General features: G+C 39.4%; 1 protein-coding gene across 3 annotated transcripts in view; it reads right to left on the bottom strand.

The window, feature by feature from the left end:
* LOC143720884 (interferon-induced GTP-binding protein Mx3-like) overlaps positions 1 to 27,548 on the bottom strand; it is a 32,472-nt gene extending 4,924 nt beyond the window's left edge. Inside the window, exons 1-6 of one of the 3 annotated variants that reach the window (XM_077210813.1) lie at positions 27,462 to 27,544; positions 17,735 to 17,838; positions 4,260 to 4,407; positions 2,990 to 3,186; positions 445 to 567; positions 226 to 336 (exon numbers count right to left, since the gene is read on the bottom strand). In XM_077210813.1, coding sequence (XP_077066928.1) covers positions 226 to 336; positions 445 to 567; positions 2,990 to 3,179 — 424 coding nt within the window. In that variant the 5' untranslated portion in view covers positions 3,180 to 3,186; positions 4,260 to 4,407; positions 17,735 to 17,838; positions 27,462 to 27,544. Of the gene's footprint in view, positions 1 to 225; positions 337 to 444; positions 568 to 2,989; positions 3,187 to 4,259; positions 4,408 to 17,734; positions 17,839 to 27,461 lie in introns of all 3 variants that reach the window. The other 2 variants (XM_077210811.1, XM_077210812.1) reach the window with 2 other exon arrangements.
* Positions 27,549 to 27,923: the final 375 nt, after the last annotated feature.

The raw sequence follows: 27,923 nt of genomic DNA, 5'->3' as shown, positions 1-27,923 counted from the left end.
AACAGGATGTTGCTATGCAATATGAGTTCTGTGCAGTGATATGATGAACTGCAATAATACATTTAATTGAATGAATCAGCATTCAAGACAACAGCAATTAATTTCATAACACAAAACAAATTTTTATATTTATTTACTGATTGTGACTGCAGCTTGAGATTTTATTCTCTATATTATGTTCTAGTAACGCTGAAAAGAAAGGAGTTTTCCTGCAGATTTACTAACCTGCTGTAACATGTTCTTCAACTAATGAAGGATCTCCAAATTCAAATTTCTTTAAATCATAAGTTGAATGTGCTTCCTTTCCATTTGCCGATTTGCTGGGTTTAATAGGACCTGCAAAATGTCATAATTTAAATTCAGTTGTAAATTTGATCATTTTGAGTCTGTTGCAAAAAACCATCAAGTTAAGAACACAAAAGAGACTTCAAGCAGTTTATAAACCTGAAACAAATGACGAATCCACAAATTGAATTATCTTCTTACGGTAGGACAGAACAGCCTTCCAGCTGACTCCACCAGTTACCTTCTTCAGCTTCAGCTCCAGTGGACATCTGGTGACAATTCCTATAACAAACGCAGTTCAGTTAGCAACCAAGAAAACTGACAGTGGAAAATGGTGTGACAACAGTGCATGTGCTGACAAAAGTAATCATTCTTTAATTATTAAGGCCCATTCACAACATGGACGATAACGATAGCGATAAAGATACTGTTCTAAAAAAAATGTATGTATGTAAATTAATAGCACAATCCAAACCACAACTATATGGATATTAACGGCACAGAGAAAAAATATTGTTGGAATCACTTTCAGAATGTTTTTTTTCCAGTTGATTAACTATAAAAACTTTGGAAGCCAATCAGAATCCATTATGGACTTTGTCTTTTTCAGTTTTTTTTTTATTTTTTATCACTTTGCCTGTGTTAATGCTAACTGCATAAATGTGGCACAGGTGTGTATTTTTATTGTATTTTTACTATTTCACCCCCATTTCCTTTAAAAAATCTATTTTGCACTAGGTACACAAAATAGTTCCTCTCAGCGCCCATTAGACAAAAATGAAATTTTTAATCCCAGTGCCATTTAACTATAAAATTATGCAATCTTTATTTAGAGGCTTTCATTCTGTTGGCAAGGCTTCAAAATTAAATTTTTTACTGTTTTTTACTAGATGGTGCCATTTCTTCAGGTTTGGCCTATAAAGCAAATACTCGCTTTATTCCTGTTTTCTGCTTCGGCATATTATAGAGCCAATTGGATCAATTATGCAGTGATAATTGTGTGGGTGTTGGTATGGATGTCAGAGTGTGGTTTGTATGTGTGTAATAATAAAAAAAAAATGTGCGTGTGTGTGCTTGTAATATTTGAGAGAAAAACTCAACTGCGAATAACAAATCTAACCACTGTGTGCACCAGTGGAGATTTGCTGGCATCCAATGGGGAAAATCTGTTATTGCGCCCAAACAAAATCTTACCGAAAGCTCGTTTTTTGAGATATCAACCTCAAATTTGGAACCCAACTTGTTTAGATTTATGGCTTTGATTTAGCCGTTTTAGAGTTCAACATGTTTCATAAAATATAAATTTTATATAAAATAATGTTAATAAATCATTTTCAAAAACTTAAACCTATATTACTTTTATTTTACTTATTAAATTTTTTTTATTTCAGCAATAAACTGCCAAGGGTCTTCTTTAAAATGAGATCAAACTTAAGTCTGTGCTCCCAAGCTTAACGTTTTAATGAAAGTTTTTTTGACACAGATTTTTTTGTCCACTATGGACCTATGTGTCACTTTTTTTAATTGATGCACAAGGGTTAAGAGCTCTTAAAGAGCATTTAAAGACTATAAAACTGTAGTGTGCGCTTATAATAAACAGAACATTATAGTTATCGTTATAGTTATGGTTATTGGTGTGAACAGGCCTTCAGAATTCAATTTGAACATACGACCCTTTCCAGAATTGCCGGTACATTTCAATAGACAAAGAAAACAAAAATAGGAATAAATATACTGTTAAACTTTTTTTTATTTTCATGGAACACACTTTAATATTTTCAATATTTGCTGATCTTAAACTTTTTAGATCTTTAAAAGTAAGATTTTAAATATTAATTCTGAAAATCAATGTACTAATAGAAAAATCTATCAACTCTGTTATAGACAAATTGGGTCAAACATATACAGTGAACATATAACACAATTAAAAAACATGTCTTCCCTAAGATAACTTTTGTCTCTTCTTCCATTAATTCAACTTTAAGCCTAATAAGATAGAGACTTTTTGTTTTGGAGTAAAAATATCAACATGTTAAACTGAAAAGTTGCCAAGATGGTATGCATTTTCACTAAACAGCTTTAAAAAGGGATAAAATCCTTTAAAATTCCATGTAGTAAGAATACTATTTATGCTAATCAGCTTCCGATCAATTTTTTGACAATAAAACACATATAATAATAATTTTAAAAGCTAAACCTTAAAAAAAAAAAGAGTTGACATTGATGGTAACAGAGTTGATATCAATAACAGAGTTGACCACCCATAGTTAAAAGACCAAAAACAACATCTTCTGCCAGACTCCAGAAACCATTTTAAATGTAAAAACAACAATTTAATCCTAACAAATACATCTGAATTACAAACTTAAAAATGAACTGCATGTGTCTCATGCATTATTGATCTGGTTATGATCAATCTGGTAATTGATCCCTTCACCTTTACACCTGCTTGTTGATGCAAATATCTGATTAGCCAATCTGATAAAATCTGATTTAAGTGGTTTGTTGCCGCCCGACCAACTTTCTGCTGTGACATGCAGATGGTAGGGTCAGACTTTGGCATAAACAATTTGAATTCATGGATCCATTCTACCTTTAAGGCTGGAAGTGCAATAGAGCCAAATTGGAGAGGTGTAGGCTACCTAAAATGGTCATTGTGTTTATATGAATTTCCAATAGCAAAGGAGTGTAAACCAGTCCTCACCGCTTCCTCTTGGTAATGCAACTCCAGACAGCGCTTCCAACACTGAGCTTTTCCCAGAACTCTGGTCTCCGATCACTGCAATAGTCGGTAATGCCAAGTCCTGCTGAATGCCAACTGACCGCAGAGTGTCGATCAGATCAATGTACGGACGAATGCTCTCCTCTAAATGACTGTGAACTGCTCCCTTCATTTGCTGACTGTAAAGATAAAAACGTACATTTGTATATAAACAAATCTAATTATTGCACAGTATTAATTCAGTTTTTAGGCATTAATTCAGCTTAATGCTACATGTTTTCATCTTCAAAAATCACACGGTAACATATTTTTTCAACATAATATATATATTGGAAATAATCGTATTATTGTGGTCGTCTGACAGCACTATGCCCTTTGTAATATCTTATCTGAGTGCAAAATGCTGCTTTGACAAGATCATTTCAATGCTAAAAATAATAAATGCATACAATATTGTACACTTGTTGAGATCTGTTAATTATTGTTTTTTTAATTCATATTCGAATGATTGTGAACATAAGCATGAAAAACCAAATTAACATTGTGGTGAGCAGGACGAGGCCCAGGGCCATGAGAGAACGGCGAGAGGCCGGTGACGTGATTGTTGATGAGCGACCGGCCTTTATCTTCAGTCGTCACTCCTCCTTTTACGAGAATCGTAACGAGATCGGTGCGTATACGAGATCGGTGCGTCACGCAGGTGTCACACATCATCAATCACTCCACCAGCCTCACGCCATTCTCTCACGGACCTGGGGCCTCATTTATAACCTTTGTGTACGCACAAAACCGGCCCTGAAAGAGGAGTACGCCACTTCCGACGCATAAGTTGATTCATTGAAGATTGAAGATTGATTTCTAAAAACAGAAATCAATCTAAAAACTTGACGGGAAAATTTGCACACCTGCACGCACACTCTGACCGATGCGTACGAACGTTTTGGAGATGGAGCAGTTTGGCGACACCGATGGTGGGCTGGAGTTAAATGTATTTTTTCGACAATTAATGCATAAATGAACTAATAGAGGAAATTCATTTCCTTACATCATTAAATCCGGCCCAGTTATTAAAAACATTATACTGAGCACTTTGAGAAGGCATGTACTTTTGAAGATTCTGTGATTTTAGAACTGGTGGAAGACCTTTGCCAGCTAAACCTATTCTGTGCTGCTTTAGGTGTGGATGGGCCTTTAAGCACAAACTATAGGAGAGAACAATTTACAAAGGAGCATCTCTCAGTTGAGTACATACTTGATAGCAAGAAGAATTTCCTTCCAGTATGTTCCAATTCTCCCATTATTGTCTCAACTTGTGAGCAGTGGAAACATTCAGGACACAATATCGCAGAATAGAAGGCCATGTAATGTTTCTTCTGAATGCAAATCATTGCATGATGGATCTTTACAGAGAGAAAACAGCTTTTTAGTTGGAGATGAACTTACAATCCCACTCATTCTTTGCATAGACGACTTTGAAGTATGCAACCCTTTGGGGACATCCCACAAGAAACATAAAGTCACAGGTGTGTATTGTGTTTGCAGACATCCCTGCTACCATGCGATCTAATCTAAGTTCCACTTATCTAGCCGTACTTTGTAAGACAGATGATGTCACCCAATATGGATACCCATAAGTGTTGGGGCCACTGCTAAAATATTTGAAATACTTGGAAGATAATGGTATTTTTGTGCCAAATCTGGGCGAAGTGGTGAAGGGCGCTGTATTTGCTATAGTAGCAGATAATCTTGCAGCTCACTCCATCGGACTTGGTGTCTTGATCGACTCAACTTTATCTTTTGGCTCTCACATTTCTTCTCTTGTTAAAAACTCTTTTTTCCATCTTTGTAATATTGCACGTCTTCGATCTTCTCTCACTTTAGCTGATGCTGAAACCTTAATTCATGCATTAGTCACATCACATCTGGGTTATTGCAATGCTCTATTTCTTGGTCTGCCCAAAAAACTAATTGCAAGATTACAGTATGCTCAAAACTCAGCAGCAGAGTTCTCACCTCCACCAGGTGTTCTGCTCACATTACTCCTCTACTTCATGACCATACCCGTTGAATCACGTATTCACTTTAAGATATTGCTCCTAACGTTTAAGGCATTAAATGGTCTTGCACCTCCATATGATGTCTCATCTGTGGCTACATTCAAGACTCAGCTAAAAAGATCTATTTAACATCTATTTTGGATAATGTGACTATATGTGTCCTATGCGTTTGTAATGTGTGTAAGGGTGTGTAAATGTATTGTAATGTACAATGTAAAGCGACCTTGAGCTACGGAAAGGTGCAATATAAATTCTTCTTATAACTATAATAACTAGATAACTATATTAGATTATAATATAACTTCATCTAAAGACTTTTAAAATAATTTACTTCAAAACTCACTTTCATGTTTGAATGCCTGTTTGTGATCCGATGTGGAATCTGAGCACCGTATTAGGTAGAAATATTTATACGCGATGCAAAAGACTATGCACGCTAACCATTACCATAGTAAATATGGTAAATAAGAAATGCTAGAAGAAATCAGTAAAATCATAAAGGCTATCACAATCATGGTTTTATTTTATCTGTCAATAACCTACGTCTAGTCTCTTTATATCGGACTATCATAAAATAAAGCAACTTTTTTTTCGGGAGCGTCCTGTTTTTTTGACTGAAAATATAACTGTAGCCTACTGGGACAGAGTGCTTAAGCTCATCAGGTCGTATTTTTGGTGGCATATTTGTAGAAATTATCATTCTTTTTAAATGTGATGTAAATATGTCCTGTAACTAACAAATAAACAGAAACAGGTCTGAATAAGTAAGTCTGTCCTCTTTCTTTTGTGAAATAGATCTAACGGTAAGCCACTTCTGTGTGTCTAATGTGCAACATTACACAAATTAAATCACAAAATTAACACAAATTAATTCATTATGATCAGTGAATCACATTTTATTGTAAACCTGTGGTAAAACATCGATTCTTGGGTTTAAATATTCAAGTAAACAACAAAAATGCCAGCAAAAGGTCGCTTTTATTATGTTTGTTTTGCAATCACGCTGTTTCAGTGATTTCTTTCTGATTAGTTTTCTGATAAAACTTTCATTTGTTGGTGAAATGATGGGTTTGTGAGACGTTGTTCCAGAGAGGTTTGTTACGGGGCGTGTGGAGCTTCTGGCCCAACAGTGGAAACGCAGTGTGTTTTGGGCTCGGGGCTACAGGTCCGGGGCTTTTAGCCCGGCACGGCCCGTTTAAAGGGTCATGAAACCCTAAACCAAATTTTCTGAGATTTTAACAGAGCTAAAATGGTTAAATTTTAGTTTTTCCCCGCTATTTTCATCTTCCGGGTTTAAAATCTTCATCGCAGGCTGTGAAGTGGCAGAGCACAGTGTAGTGCGTTGATGACTCATCGGTCTCTCATAATTATTAATGAGACACTGCCTCTTAATTATTCATGATACCACGTGGATCTTTCCACAGACATGTTAAACTGTGATATCGCGTAGTAAAGGAGAGAGACAATCATGGGACGCAAAATTTTCGTGGTGCAAAAGTCAAAGTGGATTGAATATATTTCCCCACGATGCTGCCAGTGTGCCGCAAACATTTTACCCGAGAGAGCTTCGAGAACTGGAGAATGGTGGACTTTGGCCTTGTCGATGACCAATGCAAGTTACGTCTTGCGAGTAATGCGGTACAGTCCTGAGGACTTTTCTATCCCTTCAGAGGTAGGCTATGTGTGTGTCTAAAATGTAACCCTGGTCATTTTACTTGCCTTTTGTTAAATAAGCGGTCGTTATGAACATTTTAGATATTTCGATAATATATCAATTGTATGCTTAATGCGGGAAACTTGTGAATGTGTAGTGTTGACGTGCGGGCCGGGCGACACCGTGTGGTGCCTGTGTATGTGTGTGTGTGTGTGTGTACGTGCTTGCCTGCGGGCAGGCGAGCCTGCGAAATGATTCAGGGTCAGAGAGAGAAGCGGTAGGATGTGTGTTTGGACGAACGACTGAAAACTCTGAAATTATTGTTCATTATTTATCGTACATTGTACAGAGGTCAAAATTATTGTTCAAATACGGTAATTATCGTACATCAGGCAACACTGCTGGCTGATGACAGTTCCCCCTCTCCCCTGCCGTGCCACACCCACTCCCTCCCTTCTTCTCACAGCCATCCACGCCCATTTAAGTTGCATTTTTCAAAAAGATTGTGAGCTAGACTTGAGCTGAAAGAGGGGGGTTTCATGAGCCTTTAAAGCCCTGGCTTGCACTGGCCCGACAGTGGAACCGCGGCTAATATGCTTATGTAGGATTGAAAATAATCCAAGAAATTTGAAATGAACAAAGACATTTGATTTACTGTTTTCCACCCCCTCATTCCCCAATGACCATTTGGAGTTGAGGGGCTGATAGTGATCAAGGCCTGTAGGCCAAGATGTGTGCACTCCGGGGGTCTATGAATTGTCACACCTTTAGTACAATGGGGAAGTTGTAATTATCTGATTGGTCAGTTTGAATGTCTCACATTTTGGTTTTAGTCACATGGTCAGGGAAAGGATAAAAGAAGATTGTAACTGTTGCTCTGTCTCTTTTTATGCTCTGCTCTCTTCCTCTCTCTCTCTCTCTCTCTCTCTATCTCTCAGGTAACATTTTACACATATGCTGGGTACAATTATTGATATAAGTATTATCATCTCATACATCTATTTTGTAACTATTTTAAGTGTAACCATAACCATATTTTGTGATTAAACCTTTTCAATTACAAATAATGTGCTAACTAGTTTTGATTTGGTATGGACTTTGAAGTGCTTCTGTGATGAGGGGGGCGTGGTTTTGCAGTGTGTCAGGAACCCTGACCAGGGTCCCCACCTTCATCACTGGACAATGATCGATAAAATGACCAGGGTCCCCGCAACGCCAACAGGCCGGCCCAGTCCTTCCCGCCGCTCCAGTGGTCAAGTGGTTGGCGTGGGGAGAGCGCGGGTGCAGGGAGTGGAGGGAAACCGGACGCGGAGGCTGCTCCCCTAGGCGGCGCTCTAGGCGCGGGGACAGGCTCTGCCCCGATGCCGGTCCTCCAACGGGGCGCCGGCCTAGGAGAGAAATTCCCACGGGACCTAGGGAGAGGAACAGGGCGAGAAGAAACAGTGGACCCCTGGGCACGCCACCATCTGTTCCTCCGCCAACTGGATGGCCTGGTTCAGCGACATCGGGCGGTGGCACTGGACCCACTGCGCGGTCCTCTGAGGGAGCCCCGGCACGAACTGCTCCAGTACCACCTGGTCGATGATTCGCTCAACGTCGCGTCCCTCGGCCATCAGCCATTTGCGGCACACGTCCCGGAGCTGTTGCGCGAAGACGAAGGGCCGACCAGATTCCCCGAGCTCGAGGGTCCGGAACCGCTGTCTGCTCTGCTCTGGGGTCTGGCCGACCCGCAGTAGGATGGTGCGCTTGAGATCTTCATAGACCAGGAGGTTTGGGACTGGCAACTGTTGTGCGGCGATCTGTGCCTCTCCGGACAACAGCGGGATCAACCGCACCGGCCAGTCCCCGGGCGGCCAGCCCCAGGCCTCGGCCGTTCGCTCGAACAGGTCGAGGAAAGCTTCCGGGTCGTCCTGTGGACCCATCTTGTGAAGCGGGATGGTCTGGGCCGAGGCTGAACCTGGCGTTGATGGTCATGCCCGTACCTCCCGGTCCATCCAGTTCTGGAACAGCTCGCGGTCCTCCTGCTGAGCGCGGAGGAGCGCCTCGAACTGTCGCTCCAGTTCCTCCTTCACGGCCAGCAGGGCACGATGTTGTTCTTGGTGTAGACCTGCGAGCGCGTGGATGACATCCGCAAATGGGGACGGAGACTGTCTGGCGGTGGCTTCTTCTTCCATCACGGATTTCGGCACCAGTGTAACGATGGTTCAGTGTGTGTGGGGATGAAAGAAGACAAGGGTCGGCGTAACGGGGATTCGTACACTTTATTAAATGGAAAATAAAAGAAACAAAAGAAAAGAAAAGGTGCGCCACATGCGCCTTCACCGTAGACAAGTCTACAGCACAGTTCATAAATACTCTTGCCTGCTGACTCAGCTCTCAGTACACTTTTATCAAACTCTTCCCGTTGTGTAAACTCAGTCCATTCATAAAACTCTTTCTGATGTGTATCCTCAGTCCGTTTGTCAGCCAGCAGGTCGTGAGTGTTTGGTACGAGTCCCCAGTCCTTCTCTCTCCCGCTCTCTTGCACCAGCCGGTTTATATGCGGTCTCCCCACGCCAATTACTGCAATCAGACACAGGTGTTCGTCATTTTGCACTTGACCTACTTACTTACCGCTCGGCTCCTCCCTCACTCTCCCGCTGTAAACTCCGCAAAACCACGCCCCCCTCATCACAGCTACCTATTGCAATACAATGTTGTCACTCTCTATAGCAACGCTCTCCCACATATTAAGCTATTGTAACTGCGCTTATTTCCGTCGTTGGTATAAGTGGCAGTGGGTGGTAATATACAAGAAATGTACAGTTTTCTACCATCTTGCTGACAACGTTTCTTTAGTCATTCGGCAGTCTTGCAGTCTGAACCCCTGGAGGATATCCGCCCTTAGACTTTAATTCAGAATGGAACATAAATAAATCTTCAGGAGCTTAACTGTTCGATTTCCCTACAAATGGAATGTCAAAGTCAATTGTCCACAAGCTATCCCTCTGAATTGTGCATCACGTAAGAGTATAGGAGACAATGCGCACAAATACTGGTGGTTGTTACAGATGCTACCTTTGATAATAGGTGACAAAGTACCAGAATATGACACAGCGTGGCAGGTTTGGATGACCTTGAAAGATGTTGTTGAGCTTGTCATGGCTCCTTTCCACAACGATGAGACACTAGGATACATGGAAAGCAAGATCAGTGAACATCGTTATAGGTATTTGGATGTGTTCCCAAAAGAGAGATTAAAACCGAAACATCACTTCCTTGAACATTATCCATTGCTAACAACTGCTTTTGGACCACTTGTATTTCTCTGGACCTTGCGATTTGAAGTCAAACAGATTCTTCAAAAGAATTGTGAGGCAGACTGGGTCATTCAGAAACATTCTCATGACAATGGCAATAAAACACCAATCAATGATAGCATCACATCCATGGTGCTAACATTCCAAAGCCCAAACTCTGTGTCCAGAATGACTCGAGCGGTTCTCAAAAGACACCATTAAGGAATCATTTGCAAAGAAGTTTCCTAGGGCAGCTGTTGTGAACAGGACAAACAAAGTCACCATTTTAGGCACTGCCTATTGTGCTGGAATGTTGTTGCCAGATCGACAGGAGGGTTGCCCGACTTTAAAGAAATACTTCAAATGATCGTTGTGCATGACAATCCTGTCTTTGTTCTGAAGTTGCTAAGTGGGTGGTACCATGAGCACATGAGGAGCTTCAAAGTCCTTAAGTATTCGGAATTGAAAGATGCATACCCCTTGGCTGCATACAAAACACTAGATGGTCAAATGGTGTCCCTGAAACACTTCATTTGCATAACGGAGTAGGTTTCACACAGTTGAATTATTCATGCCTTATCAATCATGTGTGGGTGTGCCAAGTAAACGTTTCAAATGTTAACAAACTGCTATCTCTTCTTTTCCTTTCAGCTGAACACATACTGCCAAAAGAAAATGGGAAAACCGCACACATAAGTGAACAGGCGAGGCATCTTTAAAAAGACGTGCCATGCGCAAGCTCTTTTTGTGAGAGGAAAAAGCTCAGGTGAGTGATGAAGCGCCCAGGGAGAAGCACACACACTGATGGCAGATCACTGCACAGACCAGCAGCAGGCAATGTGATCTCGCTGGAACGCGCCATTGCACCAACACAGTGGAGAGCCGCTTGTCTCGTAGTATCTAAGATCTCAAATACAGGCTTGCAGAGGAGTGAAGAGAAGCTCTTGGCTCCGAAGCAAAAACATAATGCGAGATTGCCAGCGTCCCTCCTTCTATACCCACGCGGTGGGGCGGAGTAACGCAGTGCAAATTCCGCAGACCCATGGCATTTCCTTGCCATTGGCTCGTTTTTTAGAACTCGAAGGTGATAGGCTAAGCGAAACCCCCATTTCGGCATTCACTGACGTAACTCGCAAAGACTTAAACTAGTTTTTGATTGGAGTACTACATGGCCCGGATTGTTTCAAAGCAGCTTTACAGTGATAACAGGAAAATAATGCAACAAAGATTTTTTTGGCTTTGCAGTAGATATAGAAGGAAGTCATTGTCCAGTTTAAGAAACTTCAATGTTGATTCATTTCCGTTGTAAAAATTATTAGATATTAATTTATTTCTTTTTTACTTAGGGGCCATTTACACAACACAGTTTTCAACTGATAACAAAAAAACTTTGTATGCGTCCTTGACTCCTGGCCGTTCATTTACTCGAAAACGGCATTTTGGTGGCCTGAGAACGCAAACTTTGAAACGGGTATCAAAGTGTAGTATTTGTGGAAAATATATTGAACGGGATGTTGACATACATTTCCTTTTTAGTTTTTACTTGTATAATTGTTTAATATTAAGTATTTAGCATCTTATCTGGAACATTGGCAAGTTAATGTTTGATATTGATATTGGTTTGGCCATGCAAGAAGTTCATGAAAGAAACAGATAAGGGACTGTAGGACTGGAGAAACTGGAAGAGAGGGCAACTCTCTGAGAAAACAAAGGAAATGAACATTTGAATTTCTCTCTTGTGCACCACACGCAAGTCTCACCTAAGCAATCCTAATCTACAGCTTTTTCCCTTGAACCCCCATTCCGCGTTTGCTCTTTCTATCATGCTGAGATCACCTGAAATTCATCCAAATATCTATATGGGTTAATGTGAATAATTATCATACAGTATTACATGTTTGATATCATTTGAAATGTCTCAGTGCGACTGGTACAAAGGTCTCATTCCCAAAGAAGTAAACCAAAAGGTAATAAGGTATTTAAGAATTTAGAGATAATTCGCACAGAGAGGAGGGTGTGTCTGCCAGGCAAATGGCATCCTGCTCTCAAATGTGTAAACTCTGAATGCAAATTCTCATTGTTAGCAAATGTTTCCATGTGAAAAGAAGGTCTGTATACATAATGAAATCCACCGAGAGGCTTGGCGCGATTTGTAACTCAAATTAGCCAGTGATGCAGAGTGGATGCCGGCACTCCGATTCATGTATTTTATAAATGTCAAGGTTTGCATCTTCTCTCTTTATTCCAGAGCATTTGATGTTTGGTATCTATTATCTTTGAACTGATTATGAAATAGGCATGATACATTTACCTGACATAATAAATTGTAAACATTTGATTTTATTCTAACTGACTCTGACATTATTTTCAGTAAATAGTTTAAAAAAAATAGTCAAACATTCACTCACATTTAATGATGCACGGATATAATTAAAACCTTTTTCATTTATGGAGTCAGTTGGAATTACGAGTTAGTACATATAAGAAAATGTATTTCATTTAAAGGGGTGGTAAAACTAAATTTTTCAAAGGCTTGATTGTGTTTGTGGGGTGCACTGTAACATGTGTTCATGCTTCGTTTTTAAAAAATTGCATAATTTTTCATTCATTTTACCTTTATTCTACACTGCTCTGTCCCTACTTGTAAAAACGGTCGGATGGCTCCGGTTTCAATGAAGCCAGTCCCTCAAAACCACACAATGGGCTCAGATTGGTTAGCTGGCCCAGTATGTTGCGATTCGCTAAGCGCCTAGTGCGCGTTTTACGGAAACGTCACGCCCCCTAACTTTACCGGTAGTTTGCAAGGGGGTAATCCATCAGCCGGAAACTGAAGCCTCACGGGGGATACCATTGTAGCAGAACTTAACCTGCTGTTAGGATTCCATTGACTCCCATTCATTTTGGCGTCACCAAAATGTTACCCAGATACAATAGTGCTATTTTCTGATTGGCTAACAACACCAGACGAACAACACCAGAGGAGACGCGCTTGATTACTGCCGGTTCCACAGTGAGAGCGGCGCGGCCAGAGTTTTGGGCGCTGCGGTATATTAAATATATTACAAATAGTTTTTCAGCGTGAGAAATACAATGTGTGGCGGGAGAGCGTGAAAAAAGACCAAAATGAGTGACTGTCACGGTCAATGCGATTTTGTAAAAATTAAAAATCATTTTGACGCGTAGTCACGCGTCAGAGCGCCTATAAAGGAACCCGAATTCACCATAGCAGATATTCTCTAATTCAGCGACAACTTTTGTCTCTGTGTCCTCCGGATAGATTTGAAGCTATCGCCGTGGAAACACGCCTTCGCTGCCAGAACGAGCTGTCACACAGAGTACTGCGCCTTCACAATGCAATGCAGAGCCCTGCAATTTTAAGGAAGTGGGGGTGGTGGTGGAAGTGACGTATATGCCGTAAAGCAGTCGAATTTTGTAGTTCTCTTTGTTCGCCGGTTACTACCCGAAACCCGAAGTTTAAAAGTACGATTAAAAACGCTACAGACCCCGTCAGACTATGGCAGATGTGTCATTCAACCTATTGTAAGTCGATGTACCATCACAATAGACTTGGAAATATATTACGAATGTTGAAAAGTTACCTGGTGCTGCTTTAACGGGCTTTAGTTTTCTCTGTTGAAATCAATGGGGTTGCTGTGTCCATTTCTCTTACTGTCTATGGTAGTTTGTGCTTGTGCTAGTGGTGTATTATAAAATATTGCGTCAATAAAACCATACCATTTTGAGCCCGAATCGGACCCAGAGAATGTTAGTGAAGATGATCGAGCAAAACCTGTTCAAGAACAGCTGTTAAACGACGTTTCAGAAAAGTTTGTTTTTTTGTTGTCTCATTAGATACGCTGTTATTTAATTGTACTAATTATTATAGTAAAAAATAAGCTTCATAAACAAGAATTTCATATAATCGGTCCTCATAGAGATTTTTTTGAGTAAAGACTGCGGATCTATAGTGATATAGTGATCGTTACTGACCGTATGGCACCGTTACTTTTGTATTTTTAGATCGATTGTAGCCAAATATCTGTCGCCAGAACTATTAACCCAAAACGAACACAAAACACTGGCTTTACTTCAGTAGCCAAATCAAACACAGAACCATGTTTAGCATGCCTGTAGATAAACAAGCATATAGATAAACAATACATAAAAGCTCTAATCAAAGAATAATTTACACTAATTCCAAGTTCGCTGTTGAGATTAAAAAAAAGTTTGTAACTTTAGGTGTTTGTCGGATAACGTTAAGTATGAATGAGCATTTAACAACCTGGTTTGCAGAGCCAAACAGCGTTGTCATTTGTTTACTTCCTTGCTACAACGTACAGTTAACAATATGAACTATTACAGGAAAACACATCGACGAAATATAAAAACAGCTAATAAAACAGCTAGTAAACAACAGCTTCTGTTCTTAAAGTTGGAACTGCTCCATCTTTCAGGACAAGCCGTTGTGCGAATCCTGCATTGAGCTTGCGAAGATTGTGGAAGCTTTTCTCCGTAAAATGTGCAGCACAGAGACCGAGATTTGGGTAATAATTAACCATTGATCCCTAACTCCCGCGACCCTAGGAAGGCTGAACAAACTGGCCCTGCAATCCGGATGAAAATAACAGCGTTCCGAAGGCATTGCGGCAACAACAGCCTACTATACCACAACAACTCTTCTCCAACGCAATATAAAATGGCCTCGCCTCCCTTATTTAGTATTCTCGTAGGAGGGGTTTAGTGGGGTTAGTGATGTCAGCAACCCTGGAGGAATGTCGTGTAGTTCCTACCGGCCGTTTGCTGTAGTCCTTGGCAATTGATTTCTTTAAAAGCATAATATCTTCCTTTGCTTTGAACTTTGAACGATGTTACTTTGCAGATGTTGTTTATGCTCAAACAGCAACATTACACACTAGGTAAAGATAGAGGAGTGAAATCGTGTTTTACCACCCCTTTAATCAAATTACTTTGCCACGCGGAAAGACAGTAACACTCAGAGACCTTCACCCGTTCAATCGGAAAACCTCCATTGGGACGCTTGAGACGGGCTTTATGAAAATCTAAATATTCACCCATATTATCAGGTAGTGGCAACTCTGTTATTCCTTTGTTCTATGGTTACATATTTATTACCTGAATGGACTGACCTGTTCCAGCATGAAAATCTATTCCAATCATTACAAGATTTTCCGTCTGCAAAGGATTAATTTGCTAATTGTTTTATTATGGGACAACTAGAGTCAATTATTCAAGTATTGCTTTCGATTTGTTACCTGCTTAAAGTCCCCATGAAATCAAAATTGACCCTAGTGACTTTGTCAGCGCATATTACTAGTCTTGTGGTGAACAATTAATCTGTGCAAGTTACTACACAGAAAAAAAATGTTTTGCCGTGGTAATCTTTAATTAAAATCTGAAAAGTTACTTCCGGTCTGGAATGGCATTCCTTTTCTGATGGCGTCAGTTTGACGGCTTGGGTTGAAAACGCTTTACCACTCCCCTCAAACCGTTAGTCTGCTATGAGCAGAGATGGAGAGGAGGAGCGCTAAAGTAAAACCCTGCCCTCTGTTCAATATTCCGTTTCACTTGGAAATACGTCACAACACTGGAGAAAAGTCGTTTGCAACTTCCAGTTCACGGGGACTTTAAAGCATGACATCAAAGACCATGATTAATGAGAGTCTCAGACCATCATCAGAATGACCAAAGAAATGCAAGTTGGTCAACAGATATGTCTTTGTCTGTTTTTGTATTAGTTTTAGGACGTTGTTAGTGATTTGTTGTCACATGAAATTAATGGAATGAGCTGTTGTACTGCCAAAGATTGTTACATCCTAAGGAAACATGTATTTTTTTTAGACGTTTTTAAGAAGTTGTTAGTGATTTGTTGTGTCTTTTGAAATTAAATGTAAATGGGTTATTTTTTGTAACTTTATGCATTAAAGGGATAGTTCATCCAAAATTAATATTATGTAATCATTTTACTCACCCTTATGTTGTTCCAAACCTGTATGAGTTTCTTTGTTCTGTCGAACACAAAAGAAGATATTTTGAGCAATGTTGGTAACCAAACAGTTGATGGTACTCATTGACTAACATAGCATTTTTTTTCTTCCTACAGTCAATGGCTACCATCAACTATCTGGTTACCAACATTGTTCAAAATATCTTCTTTTGTGTTCAACAGAAGAAAGGAACTCATTCCGGTTTGGAACAACATAATGTCATGGGACGTTGTAGAGGAATCACGAGGAAGATGATGAGGAAGATGATGAGGAACAGGAATTAATTTATTTAAACAAAACTCAAGAGTTGCTAAACACATCTTAATATGAACGAGAACGGACAAGGAATAGGGAGAAACAGAGGGCTTAAATAACACAGGGAGACAAAGGAACATAATTGGGGCTAAGGTGACACAAATGAAGATGATTAACTAAACACAGGTGAATTAACTGAAGGCAAACGAGGAGCGGGAAAACTGAATAGGACTAAACCAAAACACTAAGTAAAAGGGGGAAACAAAGAGTCAAACTGTAACACATAAGGATGAGTAAATGATTACATAATTTTAATTTTGGATGAAGTATCCCTTTAATTAATATTTAAAAAAAAAAAGTTTTTATCCATAGCATTTGGTCAATAAAGAGTAATTTGACCAATAAATTACTGTGTCCCGTGTCTGGCAATTTTTAAGTAAATGTAACCATCTCTGAATAAGTAATGTTTAATTATTTCTATTGACTTATTATTATTAATAATAATTAAGTAGATTAACTGTTTTCTTCTAATAATAGAGTTATTATTACTAATTTTTATAAGTAATTAGCTGTGAAATGTATTGTGAAATATTAGGTAGACTTTCCTTAATTTCGTTTAATATCATAGCTGTTAAATTCAGGTACTCCTTGCTCAAAAATCTACCCAAACAAAATTAGTGCAAATATTTGACCTCACTTTTATTGAGTAGATTCTATAGGTTTGTTTTTACAGTGTATGTATATTTTGTACAACATTTTACTGCTCTTTTATCACTTAATTAGAAGCGCTACAATTTAAAATAGACTGTAAATTACAATTTAAAACACTGTAAACACTTGCATTTTTGCAACACTATAAGCATGTCTGTGTCCCATCGGGTAATCAAAAGTTCTATACACACTTGCAGTCCAAACACTTGAACCAAATACAGGAAATACATAATGTAAGTAGACAAGTGGTCAAGTGCAAAGACCGCAAGTGTGAGTATTTGGTCAAGCCCATAGAACAACACGAGACAACGATATGGCGCAACCAAACTGATACTGTTACATGATTGGCTGTTAGCGTGTCACTCCCTAAGTTGCTAGGTTACCAGAGAGTAAGTGCCTTTGTTCATGCAACCAAACTTGCTTCGCAACCTGGTTTCGTCCGACAAAGAAAAAAATAATTATCCAACGTTTTATCGAATGCATTTTTTATTGTTTCGTCCGACAAAGAAAAAAATAATTATCCAACGTTTTATCGAATGCATTTTTTATTGATATTGATTACTTGTCTATCGCGAGACATATCGTTATCGTTTTATCGCCCAGCCCTACTTGAATATAAATGTACATTTCATTTTCTTTTCTTTTTTACATCTAGATAACAAGAAATTAACAAGGCCAAATAAAGCATGAACAAATATTTCTACATAAAAAAAACAATTTACTAAATAATTCAGCATTAGTTTAATAAGCAAATAAAATATACTAACCTTTCATTTTGAGAACTGTCACCATCTTCATCATCATCATCATCATAAGCACTTCTTCGAAGTGGAGATGACAATAAATGAAATAAGCTTGAAGTAGACATTTTCTGGATAAACAAGGAAACAAAATTAAAAAGTCAGTTCTGAGAAAAGATAATGTTCTTAGTTACCTTTCAAGAACGGTCGCTTCGTATTGCGTAGCTATACGCAGTGGGGAAATTCTTTTCCTCAGATTATTGAAGCTTTCATGTAAAACGCATTGCAGCTGCACAGGGAGCACAGTGAGAGACTGGCTCACTCATTGGCTGTGCTGCAGCAACTGCACATCCAATGGCGAATGTTAAAATAAATCATTGCCATTCAGAGGGCAGTTTGTAAGTTTATTTTAGGACCAGTCACTTCTTTGACTCATTTTAGTCTCCACCATTCAGGGCCGATGGCTCCGGCTACAGATGTAGATGTACACCAAATAGACGGTTATGATGACTAAATTCACTGAGTATAATCTAAGCAGTGCTTGGTTGCTGCTTTAAGATGTTAAATGTATTTTATTGATGAAATGCTGCTGTTATTAACCTGTCTCCCTGTGTTAACACTATTAGGCAGTCCAAATGGCTCTGGTGACTCTTGAATGTGCCTTTCCTAAGCTCCAGAAAACAACTGATATGTTGGAGAAAACTGATTTGGTAATGGGAAGAGCGGTTTACCAGTGTGCACAAAGGTGATTTCTCAATGACGGGTAAGATCTTCTTTGGCCAGACAGAAGGTAACCTAAGGCAGGGGGTCACCGCAGACACTGGGCATCTCCTGATGGGGGGTGTTTATGTGAGATGGGTATGAGAGTCGAGCAGATTCTGTGAGGCCAGCAGATTCATTACACCATGAAGGGGAGATGCGCTGTGAGAAGTTACGGCAGTCTGACCCAGAAATGTGAGTTCCTGTATACCACTCACCAGAAACCGCGTTCATTGTATGGCTTGTTTTTCGTTGTGACAAGTGTCTGCAACTATGCCAGGGGACAACACCCTGATGAGAAGAAAATTAAAGATAAAGAGCTAACAGGAGTGGACTTTCAGGAGCCAGCTGAGACCATGAGGTGATTGTCATTATTTACTGCGGAGACAGTAACAAAACTTATTTATATGAGGGACATGATGTTGGTTGCCATATGGGCAAGAAAAATGTATAGAAGAGTTAATTTTGAGCTAATATGTCTATAACATAGGTTTAACTCCTGAAGGTTGTTAGGCATGGTGGTGGCTAAAGATGAAGACAGCTTTATAGATTTGAGAAAAGTCTGGATAACAAAGGTGAATGGTAAAAGGTTAATGTAATGAATTTAATATTACATTTTGTCTAAACTACAGTCTTAGGAGGCTGTGGAAAATAGTATTTGTTTATAGTGAGAGAGACTGCTTGAGTGGAGGAAGGGATGGTAATTGTGTCTGTCTTTCTGTTATTGGCCTGCTAGAGCAAGCTGAAGAAAAATAGTGATAATGAACCAAAATAACCCAGCTGACCTTCCTAAAATCAAATGAATAATGCAAATGAAGAGACATGCTTTGTAACTGGTTAAAAGACCATGTAAAATTAGGTAAAAGCTACAGTAAAATGTGAAGTTTAAAATCTTACTTAAAATTTAAATCTTTTTAGAGATGATATAATGAAAAGCGAACATTGAAGATGAACAGTTAAAATATGTGTCTAATATGAGTGTGTGTGATGGTGACTGCACTCTATGTCGTGTATGTGTTAGTTTGGGGTACTAATACTCCATCTGAATAGTGTGTAAATTGTGTCATTAGCTACTATAATGTGTTAAGGCAAATGAAAAATTTTAAAGAAGCCCTTAATTCTGAGTCAATCTGATGAAAAGATAATGCAGAACATGGGACGAGCTTTAAATGGATTAGTTATCCAGCTCTGTCTGCTACTGGTAATTATGAATCAATCTATGGATTAAAAGCATTTATGTAAATTGAATTTGTGAAGTTGTAGAGCGCTGTCCATCATGGGTTGAGATAAACTAAAATGTTATAGATTTGAAGGCAATAACAAAGTGACATATTGGCTAAGTCAAAATCAAATTATCCAGAGAGTCCTTCACATTTATGAATATTGTGAACAAAAGGGGGAAAATGTTGTTTGACTGACATTGACCAAGTCTGTACAGCACGACCTGACCTGACAGAAACAATTGATGACTTTGAAAATGTTTGTAGATGACTGGCATAAGAGACCAAACAACAGGCCTGAAAAGTAGGATACACTGTAAGACTGAGGGTCGTTGTCTTCGAAACACTCTGATAAGAAGATGTGATTTTGGCTTTAAGTAAAATTTTTGTTTCAAGAGGCAGAGAAAGATGTCTGAAGGAAATTTGTCTGAAGGACAACGTTTGGGTTAGTGATGATGGCAAACTTTATCCAAACACCATTAGTTTAGATTGATGCAAGAGTTGAATCATTGCATCAAAAGGGGAATGGTAACAATTGCCAAATATGGCCAAAATATGGTTTACTAGGGGACAATATATGTTGGGAAGACACTGAGCTTGACTGGGTAAAAGCCTGGCAAGAAGCCATTCTTCTCCCTAACAAAATTGCTGTCTGTAAGTGCATTTGAAGGGCTGTTTCAGCAGGAAACGCCAGGTCAGATGCGGCAGCGAAGGCCGCGGCAGCACAGTAGACAAAAGAAACATTGTGTACCTTACTATCTGAAAATAACCTCAACATTTGTTTTTCTTTACAGAGCATGCAAACTTTGATACAGGGCAGAATGTGCCCAATAAAATAATGGCTATGAATGAATTTGACTAACTATCCTGGCCTGGGTTATTATAGTGGCAGAAAGAAACAGGGCCACACCTGCACAGCGCATAACTTAAAATTTTACTTTTGCAGGATGTCAGGATGGATTGAATCAAACAGAACTGATTCTGTTCCAAATGTATAAATGTTGTCTTGTTTACATGAGCAAAGTGGGTTGAATGTTTTTCAGGGAAAAGGGGACTCTGAGTGCTATTAAGTGAGGAAGAAATTATTTAGTGATAAGATGATTTGTAAAATGAGAAGAAACAGAGTTGAACTGGACAAGTGTTGAGAATAAACTTGAAATTCTTTATGTATATCATCAGCAAGGTGAACAAATGGTGAAAATTCCACAGGTCACACCAATAGGCACGGCCGGCCAGACCATCGGTCACTAACAAACCTTAAGGTCTTCATTCACAGGTCAAAGCAGGAGATGCCTCACTCCAGTAGGGGTGCATCGTGATCTAAGGGGCAAATCTGGTCATGATCAGAAAATGGTTGGAGAGTGGGACACCTGGGTCAAAGCCTCTCACCTTAGACACTGACAGGCCTCAACCATCATATAGAGCGCAAAGTGAGGGGCCAAAGGTTCGTGCTAGTAACTGCCTCCCTCACCGACGAAGGAAAGACCATTGCAACGACTCGCAAAGAGTCACCCTGGTGAAGACGGAATGTCCATGGGGCAAACGAGATGACCATCACACCTGGAGGAAGATGCACCAACTAATGGTTTGAGATTAACAAAATAATCTGTTTTTGTGATGATTTTGATGATTTTATTTGATTGAATCAAAATAGGGCTTAGATCAAATTATTTAATTGGTTAAGGATGCATTAGAAAATATTTCAGGTAAATTACAGGGATTATTATTGAAGAAACTTGATTTGGCTTTCCATTAAGGGTAAGAAAGGCCGATCATTGGAAAATTTGTATGGTAATAAGCTAAAAGATGGTCCGTAATGGAAATATTTGAGTTAATTTTGAACAACTACATTGGTTAAAAGAATGGATAAAAAATATAAAACCTTTTCTGGATAGATATTATTAAATATGGTGTTAAATAGAGCTTACTAAGTAAAACCATTGGCTGAATCGAATTAAAAGTTAGGAAATTATGGTTAGGAAAATGGAGGGGATATATGGAAATGGGCATGGATTTATGGTAAATGGATAAGATTGGTTAATCTTTGGGGGGTACTGATTGCGAACTGTACTACCAATTTCAGCGATAGGATTATCAATATTGTTATGTTTACCATGCATTAATGTGTGTTACCAGCTCAGTACAGAGACCGGTTAAAGCTGGGAGTCTGTTCAATAGGTTGAACAAAATATGATGATACAAGTAGTGGGAGCTACTGTAACGTGTTAAAGTGTATGTTTCCTTTTCTTTTTCTTTCTTTCTATGAATGTTATTGATATGAACAGAAGGTTAAAAGCTGTGGTTATCCGCTATGTGATGACGTACAAGGAGAGGGGTCGAAATGAGGGATTTTATTCTACTGCTATTTCTTAGCCTGTTGAAATGCCATGTGGGTTTCAAGATGTGTAATGGTAACCAGAGATGAAGAGTATAAGTGTGATGATATGACTTAAAATTTGTTCTATTATTTTTATTATTATTATTGGGTAATCTGAATGATAAAAAGGGGGGAAATGTAGAAATTTTAATAGTCATTGATCCCAAACAGGTATCATAAGAGAAAGAATCTATTCAATGTATAAAAGTATATGTGTGTACGTGCTTGTGTGTGACGTTTCAGGAACATATGGGACAGGACATCTGACCTTAGGGACGGTCAGTTTTGGCCAGTTTATTTCAGTACCAGTTTGTGTCTTAAAGTAGAAACTGAACAGCAGTAAGGACCTTATCTGGGTGGGTGAAAGGTACAGCGGGTGAGGAGGAACCTTGAAAAGAGTATAAAGGCTGTCTCATATCTTCCTGTTGGCTGTCACTCTCTTGCACAGCGTAACTTCTGTGTACTAGACTGAACCTATTCTTGCAAGAATAAATACTTTTCTTTTTATTAATTTGACTCTGAGTGTCTCTTACGCAGTGATGATGTTTAACAGAATTTTTGCCACAACACCGCCCTGCGGCTGATACCCACCGCCATTCACGGCCAGCTAATCGCTACCCGTTACCTCGGCGCCAGGGACCCCGACCCAGCATTGTGTTGGACCCTAGGCCTCCAAAGACCTCCTAGCAGTGAGGGTAAAAAGAGAGGGCCCGAGTCTCGCGCTTGCCGGACCACCCTCAAAGAAACGTGCATATCTCAGGGGTTTTCAGCTCAGGCGGCTGGAGAATTTTATATTGTAGAGAACCGGCCCGCTGCGCGTGCCCTGGCCTACACACAAACGCTGTTTTCATAGCGACCCAAATAAAGTACAAAAAGAGCATGTTTCAAGCACGGCTTCCCGGTTCCCCATCATTAGGTGACCCCCTCCCAGTTGTCACTCTGACTTTGCCCAGGGCAGAAGCCCTTGCAGTCAGCCCAACACTCAGTATGTGCACAAATCACAATATAAGGGTATCTGGTTTCCCTGTGTTAGGCGACCCATCCCCGAATATGTATCAAACCCTAGCCATAAAGGTTGGCAGGCCATCCCCTGTGTGTCGAGTTATAAACACAATAAAGCGAGGTTACTCGCTCCAGTTCGCTCGCAGACCCCTAAAGTTTCAGGCGTTTCTCGAGACTTCGGTGAGAAGCAGTGTGTGTCACGTGCTTCGCGCCGAATTACAGAATCTGTTAGCAAAATGGGAGATAGAGGTGGTTCCCCCCGTGCTAAAACACTCGGGTTTTACAGCCGTTATTTTCTAGTCCCAAAGAAAGACGGCGGCATCAGACCCATATTAGACTTGAGACATTTGAACAAAGCCCTCATGAGACGGCCATTCAACTTTCGCCCAAAGGATTGTTTGTTTACTGTAAATCTGAAAGACGCAAACTTTCCCATCCAGATAGCCCCCCATCATAGGCCATTCTTGAGATTCGCCTTCGAGGGGCAGGCTTATCAATACACAGTTCTGCCATTCGGTCTTTCCCTGGCACCCTGCACGTTCACAAAGTGCATGGACGTGGCACTTTCTCCCCTGAGATGTCAGGGAGCGCGTGTGTTGAATTGTCTCGACGACTGGCTAGTGCTGGCGCAGTCGAGAGCCGAACTTTTGAAACACAGATTTAATCCTCTGCCATTTGGAATGCTTGGGACTCAAAATCAATTTGTCAAAGAGCAAACTAAACCCCAGTCAGAGTGTTATATTCTTGGGCACAGTTATAGACTCTATGATTATGAGAGCACGACTCACGCCAGAGCGTGCGCTCTCTATACAACAGCTGACAGCCTCCTTCAAAGCGGGCGCGCGCACACCACTCAAAAAGTTCCAGAAACTTCTCGGTTTCATGGCGGCCGCATCGCCAGCACTCCATTTGGGTTTACTGCATATGCGGCCACTTCAGCACTGGCTCAAACGGCGGGTGTCAGCCATGGCGCTCGGGGAGCATTCGCATTATGGTGAATCACGGCTGTTTACAAACCCTGATTCCCCAGCGGGGCCATGGGTGTGGCCTCCAGGAGGAAAGTGGTTTTTACAGACGCTTCCAACCTGGGTTAGAGAGCGCTGCACGAGGGCAAGCCTGCCTCCGGCCTCATGTCGAGCCTGGAGCAGAGCTTACATATCTACTGTCTGTAAATTAAAGCAGTTTGTTTAGCCCTGAAAGTATTTCTGTCTAGCCTCAAAGGACACCACGTCTTAGTCCGCACAGACAACATGTCAGTGGTGGCTACGCAATACGAAGTGACCGTTCTTGAAAGGGAACGTACTCGGTTACTAACGTAACCTCAGTTCCCTGAGAGTAGGGAACGAGTATTGCGTAGCCTGTCGCACTGTAGTAACATGTAGAGTTGTCGCTTCAGTCGATTTAAACTTGCTATAATGGCGAATATAGGCGCTCTGACGCATGACTATGCGCTGATAGCTGATTGGTGCACACGTCAGAAACTCCTTTGCCATTGGATGTGCAGTTGCTGCAGCACAGCCAATGAATGAGCCAGTCTCTCACTCTGCTCGCTGTGCAGCTGCATAAAAGCTTCAATAATATGAGGAAAAGAGTTTCCTTACTGCGTATAGCTACGCAATACTTGTTCCCTACTCTCAGGGAACTGAGGTTACGTTAATAACCGGGTACGTTTTAGATGCCTCTTGTAAATTGTATAAATTAGGTTTCAGCCAAATAGAGCATTTGAGGTGATGCTGAAGAGAGATCAAAATGAGTTAATACAAAAATTAACTTTAATTAAATTAAATCTATATTTCAGACTGAATTTATACTGAGACGACCAATTGTAACAACGCAAACAGACAGAACACGTGACAGATAGGTGAGTGGGTGTTATATTAAACACTTTTAACCCTCTGGTGCCGTTCAGTCATTTTTGACCGAACAATTTTACGCTTTGGTTCGGAATGGCAAACTTGGAACAGGGTTCTTTCTTCTCCAGAAGTCTATTAAGTGAAGAGATTTCAAGAACGTAACAGCTTATGTTATCTTTGTCTATAAATGGATGGAGAACTGTGTTGAAATCTCCAGCAATCACCAGCAGCCTGTTCTGTTTTGTGTCTATTTTATGGTTAAACACTAACAAGAGTCTACAGCTGACCTTCCAGTTTACATTTCTACACAACATATGTTCCAGTTATCTTTTTCATCACTTATACATTCAAAATCTAGTATTTTCCTGACTAGTATGGCTGTTGCCTTTTGGGAGGTAAAACATGCCACAATTTTTTTAGACCTTCTATAATATGTTCATCTCCTTCTCCAATATGTGTCTCTTGAAAGAAAACAACCTCCACATTTTGTAGTTTTTGAAATTTCTCATCTCGGTTTCATTAAAATAAAAAAATTTGTAGCCATTAACAGATCTGCTCCAAATGTCCCTATTAAAACAAAGAAGAATGGAAGGTAAGATTTTTTCTAAAGAGAATTGCTGAGACTGAGTGTAACGACGTTAGATGTTGTGGGAAGGAGGAGGTGGAAACCGGCGAACATTTAACAAACTTTAATACCAAAAATAAAACTAATACAAAATGAAAGTAAAAGACAGCAGCCCCTCACGGACTACTGCTGTCACATACAACAAAACAAACACAACATATATCCAGGCCTGGCCTATCTCGATCTCCACTGTCGTCGCTCCTCATTTTATGCTTCCGCTCCTCCATGAGAGATACGAGATCGGTGCGTCACGCAGGTGGCGCAATCACGCCAGTTTTAAACATTCTGGTGTCCAAAGATATTGCTTTTCTATTGTTATATTCTTTGTCTTAAGTTAATTTTGTCTTGGGTTTGGCAACAGTGTTATCTTGTACCAGTTTCTCCCATAACAGCCACTTTCTGTTTAACCAGGTGTTAAGACTCTTACTGAATCCTGCCTGGTCTCATTACTTAAAGATAGTACGTAATATTTACAGGGACAGAACATATTTTTTTGTATGTACAATATGGAAGTATTGACAACATCAAACATGTAAAAATAAGTACAATTATATGTATTTAAGATATTTACAAATCCATCATAATATAATTTATATTGGTATAGGTTTTTTTTATGATTTATTTTAGACCATTAACCCTACATTTGTGCTTAGACATAACCACTTTTATATAGAGAATAAAAATAAATAAATAAATAAATACAATGCAACAATTAGAAAAATATCTAAATTATATAAAAAAGAAATAACAAAGCAGAAAATCAAAGATCTTGGAGATTCTTTAGGGGCCATGAAGTTTACATAGGGTGACAAAAGCACACAATGTGCACTTACATGTACACCACATCCTGTAAATATGTGCATTGTGGGTGAACATTGGTTCTGCGGGAGAAGAGCATTGTTATGTGTAACTGCAAAATATGAAGACAGTTAGAAATGAAATGTCTAGAAAGGAGAAATCTAAAAAAATTACAATAAACAACGTGTGTATTGCTAATGCCATTGACCGAAACGTAAATAAATGTATTGACGCCAGTAAATAGAGCATTTACGCAAATAATGTAAAAATTTATGCAAACAGCAAATAGGTTAATGCAAGAAGCAGCAACATGTGTGTAAATGTGGAGATAATGTGTTTCAATAGTGATAATAAAAGGGGGTCTTTAGAGCATGTTCACCCACAATGCCCATCTTTACAGGATGTGGTGTACACGTAAGTGCACATTGTGTGCTTTTGTCACCCTATGTAAACTTCATGGCCCCTATAGCAATATAAATTATATTATGATAGATTTGAAAATATCTTACATTAAATACATATAGCTGTTTCTCTCTCTTTTGGAGAGAGAGAGAGAAAACAAGCAAGCAGCAGCAAGCAGAAACCAGCTATACAAGACCACATCCTCAGATTACAGCTCACAAATAACATAAATATTTATGATCATTTTATGTTGTGTTTTTAGTGAATTTAATGGTCATTGTCCCACAGCAAACACAATAAATATTACATGATGTAATGGTTAAACAATTAGAGAAATGTTATTCAATTTAGACATTAAAGTGTGTTCTTGTTTAACATTACATAATCCATCATTTAAATTGAATATGTTGTCAATACATCATAATCATACGTTTAGTGTCTGTCGAAACGTCACTAAATAAGTGTCTGTCCAAATATAAAGTAAATGTGTGTGGTAGCACCACACTTTATGTAAAATACATATTCTAAATAATAATAATAAAACAACACTTCAGTTGCGTTTTTTAATGGTATAGACCTTTTAATAATGGCTTTTTAATAAGTGCCTTTTTTGTTTTGTCAAATGTTTGTTGGATAAATCAAACAACAATACTATTATGTATTTCTTTGGATTGTTAAACTATTCTTTTAAGCATCATAACAATTTGAAGGAAGTTACCTTATATCTACAGATAAAGTCTGTGTGGAACAGGAGACTGTCGTCGATTCAGCTGTTATGCACGGTTTGATAATTGTTTCCTTATCTACATTTCCTGAACCTGCCACACTTTTACTTTCATTTCTACATAAGTGTGCTGAGATAAAATGTATATATTTCTGAAAAAACAGCAGAAAGGAATTGTCACATTAATACAGTTTACATTGTTATCAGTTTACATTGTCAACTTGTTTCCAGAGCTCCTTAAGATATTGTTCTGCAATTGGTGATTTCAGAACAGGAATTCTGAAGATTTGGATTACAGCGCACAAATAAAATGATAAATTTGTATGATCATTGTATACTGTGTTTTTATTGTATTTTATGGGTCACTGTCCCACAGCAAACAAAATAAATATTACATGATGTAGGGAACAGCAGAGCACAACATAACACTTTTTGTCTCTCTCAGTCCACATGGGG

Source organism: Siphateles boraxobius, unplaced genomic scaffold, assembly GCF_051911475.1.
Source record: "Siphateles boraxobius isolate OS27281-9 unplaced genomic scaffold, OSU_SipBor_1 65, whole genome shotgun sequence".
Lineage (NCBI taxonomy): Eukaryota > Metazoa > Chordata > Actinopteri > Cypriniformes > Leuciscidae > Siphateles > Siphateles boraxobius.
This window is presented reverse-complemented; position numbering and strand designations above follow the sequence as displayed.